General features: G+C 41.4%; 1 protein-coding gene across 2 annotated transcripts in view; it reads left to right on the top strand.

Annotated features, from left to right (window-relative positions):
- The first annotated feature begins 1,150 nt into the window (after positions 1–1,150).
- The window catches only part of usp54b (ubiquitin specific peptidase 54b), a 51,091-nt gene continuing 37,020 nt past the window's right edge, over positions 1,151–15,221 (top strand). Inside the window, exons 1-3 of one of the 2 annotated variants that reach the window (XR_013279531.1) lie at positions 1,151–1,317; positions 7,936–8,008; positions 12,084–12,548. Coding sequence is in view for 1 of the 2 variants with exons in the window: in XM_077503385.1 (XP_077359511.1) it covers positions 12,405–12,548 (144 nt within the window). In the remaining variant the exon portion in view is untranslated. The remainder of the gene's footprint in view (positions 1,318–7,935; positions 8,009–12,083; positions 12,549–15,221) is intronic. The other variant, XM_077503385.1, reaches the window with a different exon arrangement.

Raw genomic sequence — 15,221 nt, forward strand, 5'->3', positions numbered from 1 at the left:
GACACCCATGCATTTATGTACAGTAGTATTTGTCGTCAGACTCAAAAATTTAATTCAGTCTATATTCAGGTGTCATATATCAGCAAGTTTGAGGGATTGAAAAAACCCACAGAACCTCTTAAAATTTTTGTTACGGCTTAGTGAAGACAGGGTAACTTTCTTGGGGCCCCAAGCATTTTGGAGGGCCCTGTGTGAAACTTAAGTCAACAAATTTGTGCGAGTAAAACAATGTAATCGTTTTTGTTTTTTTTGTCCGGATGTACTGTACAGAGGAATCAATCTGGGGGGAAAACTTTCTTGGGGCCCCAAGCATGTTGGGGACCCCTGTGTGAAACTTCAGTCAACAAATTTGTTTGGGGGAAAATGTGATCTTTTTTTTCTGGATGCATTGTACAGAGGACTCAATCTGGAAGACTTTCTTGGGGCCCCAATCATGTTGGGGGCTCTTGTGTGAAACGTCAGGCAAAATTTGTTCGGGGGAAAATTTTTTATCGGTTTTTGTTTGGATGTATTGTACAGAGGAATCAATCTGGGGGGAAGACTTTCTTGGGGCCCCAAGCATGTTGGGGGCCCCTGTATGAAATGTCAGGCAACAAATTTGCTCTGGAAAAAAAAAAAATGTGATTTTTTTTTTTGGTCTGGATGTAAGAGGGGGGTACTTTTTTTGGACTCGAATCATGTTGGGGGTTCCCTATGTGAAACAAATTTGTTCGGTTTTTGTTTGGATGTGTGCAGTGAGATTTTTTTCTCATGTAAACACGTGCCTTGGCTTAATAAAGGATGTGAAATTGCCCTCACCCATTGGCATTATTAAATGACAGGCCTGCAAATGGTGGTGGGAACACGATCCAAATAAAGGGGCATTATGGTATGCGCGACCTCTCACACTCAGTGGCTCAGGCTGTTGCCGCAAAGCGAGGCTAGCGGGTGTCAAATGTTGGACAGATGTCCCCTGCACGTCGCTGTCAGCAACTCCAATGAATGTGTGTCCGTGTACACGCACACACACACGTCCCCTTAAAGTGCCACTGAGGGTGAAGGAGACGCAGGTAACCCACAGGGATGACGTCACCCCCTCACATATTTGACCACCCCGGCTTGCCCGGGAGGCGGCGGCATCGCGATGGAGGTAGAGGGGGAGGAGCTATCGCGAGAGCAGCGGCGTGCCGCGCGACCGCAGCGCTGGATGGATGGCGCCGGTGGGGGCTGCGTGGAGCCGAGCCGAGCGGATACGCCCACGGCTCAGCCTCCTCTCCGCCGTTAAATCACACGGTGGGACACGCGAGCGGACGGAGACTGGCGGCGGCTGCATCCGGGGTGAGTAATAAACAACGTGTGCGAGTGTGTACGCGCGTGCACTTGGCATCCGTGGCTGATGCTGCAGAGGTGCGCGCGCGTGTTCGGGGATGCAGCCAGCGTGTTGCCCATCATCATCATCATCGTATGCGTGTCGCAGAGTCACTATTTCGTCTTGGTGCTTGAGCATCCTTTTCAAGTTCATCCTGTTTGCTAGTCACAGGTGTCCAATCGTGTTCCTTATACACTTGTGGGTCTTGATTTCGGTTGTAGTGGGTTGTGGGGATGTGAGGGGGCGGAGATTGGACTTGTTGATGGATGAGCTACAAATCTCTTGTGTGCGTGTGTGAATTGCAGGGTCACTACTTTCTCCTGGCGCATGCTCACATCCTTTCAAGTTCACCCCGCATCCAGTCAGTCAGTCTAGTTTCTGCATCTTTCAGTCTGACTGTGAGGATCAGTTGCGTTGGACTCATTGACGGATGGGCACAAACCGCAGCCTCTTACCGGGGCCCCCCCCATTCACGCTCCACTCTCAGCCACTGCCGGGTGGCCGCTTCATTGATTTAACGTTGCGGTTCAGAGATTGATGACTTTGGACGCCATCGCCGCTGCGATGCTAACTGCCGTCTGCTTTGCGAACGTACGCACACATTCACGCGAAAGTGGGTAAAGTGTGCGATGCCGAGAAAAAGTAGCTCTCTTGGTCTTGGAGCGATACCTGTCGCGACGTTAAAGATATGCTAATATTTTGGTCTCAACTTAACTCATTTACTCCCAATAACGTGTAAATACGTTTTTTTAAAATGTAAGTGTCCCAAAGACGTATTTATACGTTTTTTTGTTTTTTAATGCTAGAGCATACAGAAGGCTTTGATGCAGCCTCTCAACTGCAAAGAACGGTTGCAGAAATGGTAGTTATTACACAAACGGCCAGCAGGTGGCAGCAGAGCAAAGGAGATCAACCAGGGCCATCTAGAAAAAAGCTAAATTACTTTGAATTTTAAATAGATTTGTGAAAACTGATGAAATTTAGCTCTCTTCTAATGCTAATTGCTGCAAAACGGAAACAGATAGAAACATACTTTTTTTCCCCGATGAAAGAAGAGACTTTAATCTTTCTTTTGATAGGTTCCGTGCTTTTATAGCAATTTAACACAATATTTTGTGGGCCTTGCAAAATCAGTCAAAATCCAGTAAAACAGCCGGGAGCAAACGGGATTGCTTCTGTGAAAATGGCGGCGAGTGAATTTAAAAATATGAATGACACTTAGAAAGGTACTAATTCATAAATAGTGAGAGTGTCCAAAGGAATTTTTTGAAGACACGAGTGCTAATTTTTTGAGTTGCAAACGACAAGGCACATTTTTGCAGACAACGAACAAACTAATTCCTGTACACATGGACAATGTGCATCTAACCAAACTACATAACTTACAAAAGTCTGCTACCTTAATGCTTACACACAATGCAAAACTCTAAAGACGAGCTAGCGAAACTACCATGGATGTTGCTGTAGTTTTTTTACATTTTACATAGAGCCCCCTGTTTTTGTCAAAGTGTCCGAAATACCCAGTCCGTCCACAGGTCTGTCGACTGACGGGATTAATTTTAGACGATTTATGAACGAGGGCTTTTCACAAGGCAATTAGAAATTCACTGCCATTGACAAGTATACTCGTCAATTGTATTTTTTAGAGTGGGGATGAGATGGGGAGGAGAATCTGATTATGCTCCACTGTAAATGTCAAACTTGTAAACAACTTTACTGATGCCCAGCCACCGGTAGATGACATCATTGCCCCATTTTATACAAAATACAGTTTCAGAGTCCATGGGAAAAATGGCTGTATTTTGTCCTATGACAAATAAAAAAAAAATAGTAGTCTTGTCATTGCAAAGTTTGATGACTACAAAAATCTAGTTTCCAATTTCTTGTATTTGTTTTGGTGCTTATACTCGTTCATTTCATTTATTAATTTTATAAAAACACCCATGTGTAATAACTGAAGTTTAACTTATTTCTGTTCAGCAAAACATAAAACGTGTACATAAGTAAGGAACTTGAGTAAGCTCATCATTTGCATTGTGTCGTCGTGTATTTAAATGTCTTTTTCCAAAGCCAACTTGAAGCTTTAGAAGTCTGGAATGACAAACTGGATGTCTTCCAGTGTTTTTTTTTTTTTTTTTTTGGTGCACAAATGTTCCAGTGTTTGTTGCTACTGTGGCTCATCCGGGGGAAAGTGTCCAGGGGGAGGCGGGGAGGAAGTTTAATCCTAAAAATATTCCGGCTTTAGGAGCGATTCACTTGATTTGACTAACTGTGACTGCTGACAGTCCGAGTGTACGCGTTTGGTGCCGTTCGCTCTTGCAGTGAAAACGCTTTGTAAGGAGAGTTTCAACAACTTGCGGATGAAGGACGACAAAAAACATTTTAAAAGGCACCTGAGCTGTTTTACGAGCGTCTTCTTTTAACACGAACATAATGGCTTTGTGGATTTACTGTATGTTTTTACAGCCTGCCGAGATGTAATCAGCCTATTAAACGACGTCTCCGTGGTCACCGGGAAAATTGTTTTGATGTAGTGTGGGCCGACTGGGCCTACTCAAACAACCTTACTGTCAGATGCCCTTTGGGGGGGTCTCGGAAACTATCATTTTAACTGACTTTTACAAGACTTTTATTATTTTTACTTTGTGGTTCTACTTATCAGTGGTAAGGAAATCTCCACGCTGTGGCATTGTGGTTTTACGCCGCTTACCTCATCTAATATTAAACACAATTAACGGAGCATTAGCAAAGGACGGCATGCCCTCAAACACAGTATCTCCATCATTTACAAGCTGTCATCGGCGTTTATGTCAAAACAATTATCAAAGGCGTGTGCTCTGTTGGGGATACACTGTACAATTTAGGGAGTATTGTTTTTATATTCTTCACACTGAAAGCGAATGATTGAAGGGTGGACTCAAACCTGTTAACTCATTCACTCGCCGCCATTTTCACATTTCGCAATCCCGTTCGCTCCCGTTTGCTGTTTTACTGGATTTTGACTGATTTTGCAAGGCCCACAGAATATTGTGTTCTATTGCTATAAAATCATGGAACCCACCAAAAGAAAGATTGAAGTCTCTTCTTTCATCAGGAAAAAAAGTATGTTTCTATTTGTTTACATTTTGCAGCAATTAGCATTAGAAGAAAGCTAAGTTTCATCAGTTTTCACAAATCTATTTAAAATTCTAAGTTAGCTTTTTTTCTACAGGATTTTGGCTGTTTCAGCAGTATTCTGATTCTTACAATTGGAATTCAATTTTGAATAGAAAGTTGCACAGGGGAAAATGTAATACTTAATTCCACATTTTTAGGCCTGAGTTTCCCAATAGCATGAATGTCCGTTTAGCATCTGAGCTGGTATTTTGGTTTCTTTGGAGATCAATGCAACGTGATATTTAGAAAGTACTTTAACATTTTGTTTGAAAAGAGTGGCCATAATCCAACCGGTAAAAGATTCCTCATCTCTATTTGTAAACAACAAGAATTGCTTTAATTTTTCAGTCTGCACAATCAGTCAGATGGAGACAACTTGTCCTCTGTACCCCCCCTCTTGTTGACATTTCAAGCTGCAGCCGTCCCGCCTCAACTCCCCTGCCAAATCTGCATGCACGGGATTATCGAGATGTTTTGGTTTAAGAAAGAGCAGATTAAACAATAGTAGCGGATGAGGCAGGAGAGAAGGATAAGGAACGCACGCGCCGATGTCTCCTTTGACCTTAGCCGTCCCCGCCAGTGCGCCTTCTCTCTTTCTCTCCCGTCACGACTCTTCTTTGGGATTTTAAATCGAACGTCCCACTTCTTCTTTTGCTTTGTTTTCCTTCCGACCCCAAAACCGTCACATGACGTCCCAGCGTGGACCGTAAAATAAGCGTGGTTATGCAACAGCCTCCATATTAAACGCATTCTTTTCACCCTTTTCGATTTTCTGCCCGCGCGATCGGACATGCGCGGCGATGCTGCGTCGAGCTTGTGGCGTGCGGGCGGTCACACGGTCTATGCGGGGAAATGACCTTGAAGAAAATCCCAGACTCCGGGATGCACGTTCACACACCTACACGCCGCGCGAGGATGTATACCTTTTGTATGAAATGTTAAGCAGGAGGAAGTGCAGCAAAGGGGGAGGATGAACTCGAGGCTCTCCCTATTGTCAAATGGGGCTATTTGAAGTTACACATAACCCACTTAAAAGAGAACCCACTGTGTGTGTGCGTGAGGTCATGCATGTGAAGATTTCTTTGTGGGGAAAAAAAAATGGTGAGAGTAGAGGTCACTGGAGGGAGAAATGAACGAAGAACAAGAAGAGGTTGTTGAAGAAAAGTTCAAGAGTCTTTTCAGGTGGTTGTGTTCCTTTCAAGAGCGTGCGCGTGTGTCAAAGAGCTATTGTCCTCGGCGACACTGGTACACTGACACGCTGACACAAACATTCCAAACAATGGCACAAGTCACATGACGCTGTTACACATGTGGATCATAACCCTCCTATTGTGTTTACAAAAAAACTGCTCATGGGTCACCGTGCCCTGTGACATGTTTAGCCATAAAAAAAAAAGAATAAGATGGATACAGTGGATTTGTAAGGTTACTTATAAATCCAAGCTATTATGATTATTGTTAATACAGGTAAGCACTTACAAAATACTCCAACAATGATCAGACTAACTAAAGAAAAAAAAAAACAAGTTAACCGTATACCACACGTGCATGGAATTGAATTGAATTCATCTTAAAAAAAAAAAAACAGGTGCAAAAAAAAATAAATTACTTACTTAATTACTTAATTACTTACGCGCTAGCTAATTAAAGGGCTAGCTATCTAATTTACAAGCTATCGTCAAGATAATAAAAATACTGCACTGTTAAAATTTAGTGATGAAAGTGTCAGTTGGGATTTTTTTTTTTTTTTTTTTTAAATGAACGTGTTTGATCCAAGGATTATTTTTTTGTATATTGTTTCTATTCATTTTAGATGGAAGAGACTATAGAGAAGTGTTAAAGTTCACGTGACATTCTTCTTTTGACGAGCATTAATTAGTTAAAGCTAAATTAGAAAAATCTCATGGCACACCGCCAAACAAAACTGCCACAAAAAATATATACGGAAATAGTGACGATCTTGTCTCTGTTTACTCACAAATGTACTTAGTGTCAAATGTGGGCCAAAAGGGGTTACTCTGTTGTTTGAATGGCAAAAGATAATTCAGTTTTTCTGCTTCTCACTATTTGTCGCTGGCATAGTCAGTAGATAATTTTTTGGACCAGTTTACGTAAAATTGGATGATTTCCTACGGTCAACTTAAGAATCCATTATTTGATTATCATGTCCATTCTTTTTGATACAGCATTTACTATATAGTGAAGACAATTAGATAGAGCCGGTGTACCTTGTCAATATTGCCACACATGCATCACACATACGCACGCTCGAGTGGCGGCGCTAGTGCGAGCAGCACTTGTGACAATTTAGCAGAAACAGATGTCTTTCCTCCTCGCTCCCAGCCGTGCCCCGGCCAGCTCCCATCGCATCGATCCGCGAGTAATCATCGGCTGCTGTCCTGACAAAGCGTCCGGGATTATTCTGACATCCCAAGGCGACGTCACGACTCTGCGGCGTGACTCACGCCGGCCGCGCTGATTGCTCTTCGCGGGCGTGAACGTCATCATGGTGTTTAATCACACAGTTTACAGTATAATCTTTTTGCATAATGGGGAAATTTGTTAATAGTGATACCATATATATATATATATATATATATATATATATATATATATATATATATATATATATATATATATATATATATATATATATATATATATATATATATATATATATATATATATATATATATTAATGCTGTCAAAGTTAAAGCGTTAACTAATTAATTAATAAAAAAAAATTATCGCATTACTCATTGTATTACCACAGATTAATCACACTATTAATTTTGACCGCAGATGATCCTTTTTAGTCGCCAGTGGATGGTTACGTTAAAGCAATAAACATAACTACAGGCATTGAAGTAAAGCATTTAATAAATGTTTACATATGCCATAAGTCATTTTTTTCCCATTTTAAATTATGCAAATAATTGATTAGAAAAAGCAGGATGAGCGTGTGTAGTGGGTATAAATTTTTTGAAGACGTCCTCATAACATTAAATGTAAAAAAAATGAACACATAACAGGTGCGCTTCAAATTTAGCGGGCAAAATATGTTGGGGGAAAAAAAGCCTTTTTAAGTCAGTGATTAATCATGATTAATCCAAATTCTAAGATGTGATTAATCTGATTAAAAAAATGAATAGTTTGACAGCTCTAATATATATATATATATATATATATATATATATATATATATATATATATATATATATATATATATATATATATATATATATATATATATATATATATATATATATATATATATATATATATCACTTTAAGACAAATGTATGTATGATTGATGCTCCATGTTAAATAATTTCAAATTATAAAAAGTTTACTGTCACATAAAACTAGGGGAATTACACGTGCATTTAAAACAGCCACATAGCTGAACATTGCCAATATGTTTTATCCAGGGATCCATGAGCGGCTCACGGTTTTGAGGCACGGGATTAAGAGCAACAAAGACGGTCCTGAACGCCATATGGGGTAAGTTTGCCGCCTCTCCTCTGCTTTCCTAATGGCCGCCAGTGCAGGGTCAGGGAATTTGATTGACTTGTGCCTTGACTCGCATTGGCTTCCAGGAACTCTCCACCATCAATACACATTATCATCACTCGCCGGCACCATGTGTCTCTGGGTGTGTGCGTCTATGTGTGTGCTCACATCACATGGTTTGGCTTTTCCTCCCGCGTGCCTGCTGCTTGGCCCATTTCCATGGTAACGAGCCGAAGATACGGGAATACGTACACGCGCTTGCACGCGCACGCTCAGGCCATCATATATAACAACAGCACTTGTGCGAGGCTGTAGGGTACCGTCAGAAAGAGGATGTGTGATCGCACGTTCCACATCCACTCAGCGGGACATGTGTGTGTATACACACACACACACACACACACACACACATAAGGGCCATATATAACAGCACTTGTGTGATCTTGGTTGTGCGAGACGGTAGGGTGCAGTCAAAAAGAGGATGTGTGATCGCACGCTCCACACCCACACGGCGGGACATGCACACACGCACACAAACACGTATACACAAACAAACAGTCACTGTATGCTGAAACAGAAGTTAGCGATTCTGTTTCGGAGAGGGAAAATGGCAAACAGAGTCATGGCTGCCAAATCCCTCCATAAATCCTTTTGGCAAGTTGGATTTCCTGTCTTTACGCACAGATGTACTTAATGTGAATTTCTGGGGTGGATGGATGGATGGATGGATGGATGGATGGTTGGGTGGGTGGGCTGGATGGATGTATGGATGGATGGATGGATGGATGGATGGATGGATGGATGGATGGATGGATGGCTGGATGGATGGATGGCTAGATGGATGGCTGGATGGATGGATGGCTAGATGGATGGCTGGATGGATGGATGGATGGATGGATGGATAGATGGATGGATAGATGGATAGATGGATAGATGTATGGATGGATGGATGGATGGATAGATGGATGGATAGATGGATGGATGGATGGATGGATAGATGGATGGATGGATGGATAGATGGATGGATAGATGGATGGATAGATGGATGGATGGATAGATGGATGGATGGATGGATAGATGGATGATAGATGGATGGATAGATGGATGGATGGATAGATGGATGGATAGATGGATGGATAGATGGATAGATGGATAGATGGATGGATAGATGGATGGATAGATGGATGGATGGATGGATGGATAGATGGATGGATGGATGGATAGATGGATGGATAGATGGATGGATAGATGGATGGATGGATAGATGGATGGATGGATGGATAGATGGATGATAGATGGATGGATAGATGGATGGATGGATGGATAGATGGATGGATGGATAGATGGATGGATAGATGGATGGATGGATGGCTAGATGGATGGATGGATGGATGGATGGATGATAGATGGATGGATGTCTGGATGGATGGATGATAGATGATGGTTGGATGGATAGATAGATAGATAGATAGATAGATAGATAGATAGATAGATAGATAGATAGATAGATAGATAGATAGATAGATAGATAGATAGATAGATAGATAGATAGATAGATAGATAAAATGCCCTCTGGCCTCCCTTCAAAGAAAAGTCGTGTGCTGTGCCTGCAACGCAACCTGGCAACAAGACGGAAGGGAACTTTGCCAAAAGTGGCGAAAGGCACTGCGGCTCTGCTCGCTCGCAACCCCACGGGCGTTATGCAATTGTGTGTACTTACTCTACACACACACTGACTGGCAGAAGGGCCATATTTGTCGTTAAATCGTGATTATGAACAGATTTCGGTTTAGGTTTCCGATTATTGATGCAGCGTTAGATCCAAAATCTACCGAAAAAAAAAAAAGCTCTTTTCTATTTGTACTGTCAACTGTGTGTAGCTAAATGACTAATGAAATCTCCACTGGCTGCCAAGAGTGCCCATTAAACAGATCAGTCCACTTCAGACCTCACTTCGGCAGAACAACAAAACCATGCCAAGAATCATGATGCAACTGTTTTAGTAAACAAAAGTTCTGTCAACGCGGTATAATTGACACAATGTTTTAAACTGCTGTTTTGAGATGATAATTACCAATAAGATAAGAAGTCTGATTGTTGGATCCAAGTGACTGCGGTGGCTAAATGAGCCATTAACCTTTACTAACCATCCGTCAAGGATACCTGCTTCCATTTGGGGCTAATTTGGGCAAATTCAAGCTCTGGAATTCATCCAAAATGCAAAACCCTCAAATATAAACAGTACATTTTATGGAGTACATATTATTCTAAAAGGACTCCATTTGGTCTCACTGTAAACAGAGTAAAGTTTACACTTGGAAGAGGGTAAATTTTACTCAAAGTATTTTTACTGTATCCAAGAAATTTGGCCTATCCCATGACAGCAACTTAGCAGTTTTTTTTTACTCAGAAATTCTAAGGAAATAAGGACATAAATAAGGAAATATTTTGATTACATTTTACCAGTTTATTATTATTATTCTTCTTATTATTATTATTATTTTTTTTCAAGTGACAAGGGTTGCGGAACTAACTCACGCCCTTGAGCTTGGTAGACGGCCACTCTACCACCTGAGCTATGCCACTCCTACGGTTTGCTAATATCCAAAATGACTTGAGAGACTTTATTTTTTTTGTTTGTAATTATCTAGCATAATTTCCTACAATCTTAGAATTTCTGAGTAAAATGTTTTATTATTATTTTTTTCATGGGATAGGTCAATTCGCTCATACACAGTAAAAATACTTTGAGTCAGATTTACTCTGAATATTTTACTCTCTCCCATGTGTAAATTTTACTCTGTTTAGAATGGAACCAAATAAATAGACTCTCTGCGATTGGCTGGCAACCAGTCCAGCGTGTACTGCCCCAAGCCAGCTGAGATAGGTTCCAGCACCCCTCGCGACCCTTGTCAAGAAAATGGATGGATAGATGGATGACTAAATACTCTTTTTATAGTAAAATGTACGCTACAAAATATACTGTTTTAGGCCGTGTGTCCAGATGAATATGTAGAATTTGTACTTTGTCATCGAAAATGAACTCTCAATTAACTCATTCCAAAAAAACTCATCTTTAAAAAGAACGGCATGTCCAGATATTCTGAATTCTTGTTTCTATGCTAAGTGGTGTAGCAGAGGGTTGCGGAGAGCAAAGTTGGCAACTTGGCATTGTGTTGCCATTCTTTAGACAACAAAGTAAGGGTGAATCAACACAGCCCTGTCGTTCACTCCATTTACGTCTCCATTGTTTCAAGAGACAATTAATCAACAATCAATGCCACTCTACAGAGAGAATTCTTAACAATCAACTACAAAACATTGATTACAGTTGATTACTAGCCAATCTAATTAGCGGCGATTACTGGCACTAAAACTTGGAATAGTTTTTTTTGGACATACAAGGTGATTTTTGGTAAGACCACTACTAAGAACTAGGGATGTCACGATAAGAGCAATATCGTGATATCGTGATATTAAAACTGCCACAATATCGTCGTCGCCGTCGTCATGTTCACAATATTTAAAAGGAACACATTTGTTCAAAAAGTCAGGTTGATTTCCATTTGCGCAGTTATAGCACCCTCTAGTGGCTAGTTTATTAGTGCTATTTAATTTTCATTAGGGATGTTTTAGCCTTCTATGTTTAAAATCTATGCTAATTGTCAGATGAAGGGGAACCAAATTTTCTTGTGAAGCGAAGTGCCTCCATATTATTAGAGATTGGATATGGTTTATATGCATTGCTGTTATGTACAAAACACAACATTGTGCTTTTTTTTTTTAGTATGAGCTCTCTTTTTTACAATATTACAATATCTTTTTTTAAATATCGCCAACAATATTGTGATAATATCGTATCGTGATGTTTGGATATCGTTACATCCCTACGAAGAACCTCAACATGTGGCGCGTCATCCCGGCAAATGCCCGTTCATTTCTCCATTCACCTTTCGAATCACTTGCCTGCCTGTGGGAATTCAGTGTCTGTTGTTGTTTACCTGCACAAAGTAGACAGCGTTTGACCCGCGTGGCCTGACAGCTGGGTCTTCTTTGTGTCTCGCAGGGCATGAAAGGACATGGGAGCGTCTGGCCGGCCCAAACAACATTCATTTGACAGGATCCGCCAGAGGACGACTTGCCAAAGGACGAGCGACAAACAGATGCCAGCGGCGGCTCTGGCAGCGAGCAGGCGGATTCTGAAGAAGTAAAGCACGGCTGGAGAGGGGCCGGCTTGTATGGGGGCCAAATCCCCGTCCAAGACACACCGCGTCGCCTCCATCCACCGCCTCCATCCTCCTCCCTCCTCTTTTCTCCCATTCGCCTTCGGTCACTCTCATGGGAGTGACTTAGAAGCCTCCGAGGGACCGGGGGAGTCCAGGTAGGGATGTCGTGGAAGAGGAACTACTTTGCGTCCGGCGGCGGGGTACAGGGGCTGGCGACCCCGAGGACCATGACCTCCATCGCGCCCAGCAAAGGCCTGAGCAATGAGCCGGGACAGAACAGCTGCTTCCTGAACAGCGCTCTGCAGGTCAGTGACGCAGTGACTCCCAAATCATAAACCCTAACCTACAATCCCTAAGTAGCCCATAAACCTTTCACCCTGTTTAATTCCTAACCCAAAACTCAAAGCCAATGTTAGTTTTCTAGGAAAATGTGCTAATGGCTAAAGGTTTTGACCGACTTAGCAAAAGATCATTCCTTCTAGGGTTACTTATCCTCAAGCCTAAACTTAACCCAAAGTTTGATTTTTAAAGGTACCGTGTATAAAAAAAAAATGACCACAAGTCATCGCCTAATAATAGAAAGATCAAGCAAGCTGGGGCAGCTAACAAGAGAGGACAATGGGAGTTAGCCGGGCCATAGGCTGGTTCGAGCAGCTAACAAGAGAGGCTAGTCAACTCAAGTCATCTTTAACTCATTTGCTCCCAAAAACGTATAAATACGTTCTATTTTAAATGATTTAAGTGTCCCAAAGACGTATTTATATGTGTTTTATGTTTTTTTTTGTTTCTTTTTTTTATGCTAGAGGATTCAGAAGGCTTTGATGCAGCCTCTCAACTGAAGAGAAAGGGTGAAAAAAAAATAGTAATTACAAAAACGGCCAGCAGGAGGCAGCAGAGTATAAGAGATCAACCAGGGCCATGTTGAAAACAAGCATATGGGCCATGTTGAAAACAAACATATCCTTTAGGTATGCATATGACTGTTATTATAAAATGCAAGTAAATTAACTCATTCACTCGCCGCCATTTTCACAGAAGCAGTCCCGTTCGCTCCCGGCTGTTTTACTGGATTTTGACTGATTTTGCAAGGCCCACAGAATATTGTGTTCTATTGTTATAAAAGCATGGAACCTATCAACAGAAATATAAAAGTCTATTCTTTCATCAGGAAAAAAAAAGTATGTTTCTGTTTGTTTCCGTTTTGCAGCAATTAGCATTAGAAGAGAGCTAAGTTTCATCAGTTTTCACAAATCTATTTAAAATTGTAAGTAATTGAGCTTTTTTTCTACATGGCCCTGGTTGATCTCCTTTGCTCTGCTGCCACCTGCTGGCCGTTTGTGTAATAACTACCATTTCTGCAACCGTTCTTTGCAGTTGAGAGGCTGCATCAAAGCCTTCTGTATGCTCTAGCATAAAAAAAACAACAACGTATAAATACATCTTTGGGATACTTAGAACATTAAAAAAACGTATTTACACGTTATTGGGAGCAAATGAGTTAATGTAAAATATCGGGATACGTATCGATCAAGTATTGGGATACATATCGTATCGTGACCCCTGTATCGTGATACGCTTCATATCGTGAGGTTGGCGGCAATACCCAGCCCTAATTATCAAACTGGTAGCCTTTCTCATTAATGAGTCACCAGGAATCAGTATAAAACCGGTTGGTGACCTCTGCGCTCGACCCTTAAACCCAAGATTGTTGCATTTTGCTCTAACAAGATTGCTGGTTCAAGTTCATCCACATCAAACTCATCCAAGCATGCCTTCAAGGACATTGCACTGCTGATTCAGGACAACGATAGCTTGGCTTTGTATGAATTTAATGCTTGCGAGTTAGCAGTGACGCGTGATCCTGTAAATATCGTAGCAAGCCTGAATACTCCCACTAACACATACACACAAATAGCACTTAACTGATAATTAAACGTGACAGCGAGATAAGCTCCGCATTAATGAGTGTTTGCATGTTCTGCTTCGCTTTTGGCACCGTTCAAGCGACTTGTGTGTTTGTTTGCGGAGATGCTTACTCCCACGCACACGCCTACCTCTCCAGACGTCCAGCTGGCACGTGCGCACCTCTACGCTCCAGATGAGGAGATGGAGGATGCAGCGATAAGCTCCAGCGAGGGGTGGGGGGGGGTCGACGGGCCAGAAGCTTAGTGGAAGTTGGAGAGAGGGCAGAGGAGCTGATGATGAACTGTGGAAGGAGAAGAAGGAAGAGAGGAGGACTACTTCAGATCTCATCTCGCTCCATATTTTAATTTTTTTTTAAATTAAAAACATCCGCCAGCGAATTGGGTTTGTTTTTTTTGCTCTACTCGTTATCTGATCTCATCATATTATTTATTTATTTCTTTTTTGCCACAAATTGCGCCGATAATGGCCGCCGCTTGTCGGAACAAATAATCCCCTCGAGTGGTTCCGCTTCTCGCTTGCTATTTTTTGACTACAGCAAAACGCACCTGGACAGGCAACGTGCCGGGAAAAAAGCATGTCGTGTTTCCATGGCAACTGTGTGCCGGCGTCAAGCCACAGCAGCAAGGTTTTTTTTTTTAGATGATGTTTACATTTGATTGCTGTTCAAAGAAGCGCATGTATCTCCACACCTTTGATGAAAAATTAAACGGGCTCTTGCAACTCATGGTACAGCATCAAAATGATCGTCAAGGTTTGATGCCATGGTTTGGCCGCATTAGCTGGTGTAGGCAAAAAATATGTTGCAATGTGGAATGGCATATTTGTTTCTGATACCTGGGTTTCATTAACTCATTCACTCCCAGCCATTTTCATGCTCTATTGCTAGAAAAACATGGAACCTTCCAAAAGAAAAATGTCTAATCTTTCATCAGGAAAAAAAAAAAAAGTACAGTAGATTTTTTTTTTTATCAGTTTTTATGTTTTGTAGCAATTAGCATTAGATTTAGCTAAGTTTCATCATTATTCACAAACCTGTTGAAAATACTGGGAAA

The sequence above is a fragment of the Festucalex cinctus genome, chromosome 17, assembly GCF_051991245.1.
Source record: "Festucalex cinctus isolate MCC-2025b chromosome 17, RoL_Fcin_1.0, whole genome shotgun sequence".
Lineage (NCBI taxonomy): Eukaryota > Metazoa > Chordata > Actinopteri > Syngnathiformes > Syngnathidae > Festucalex > Festucalex cinctus.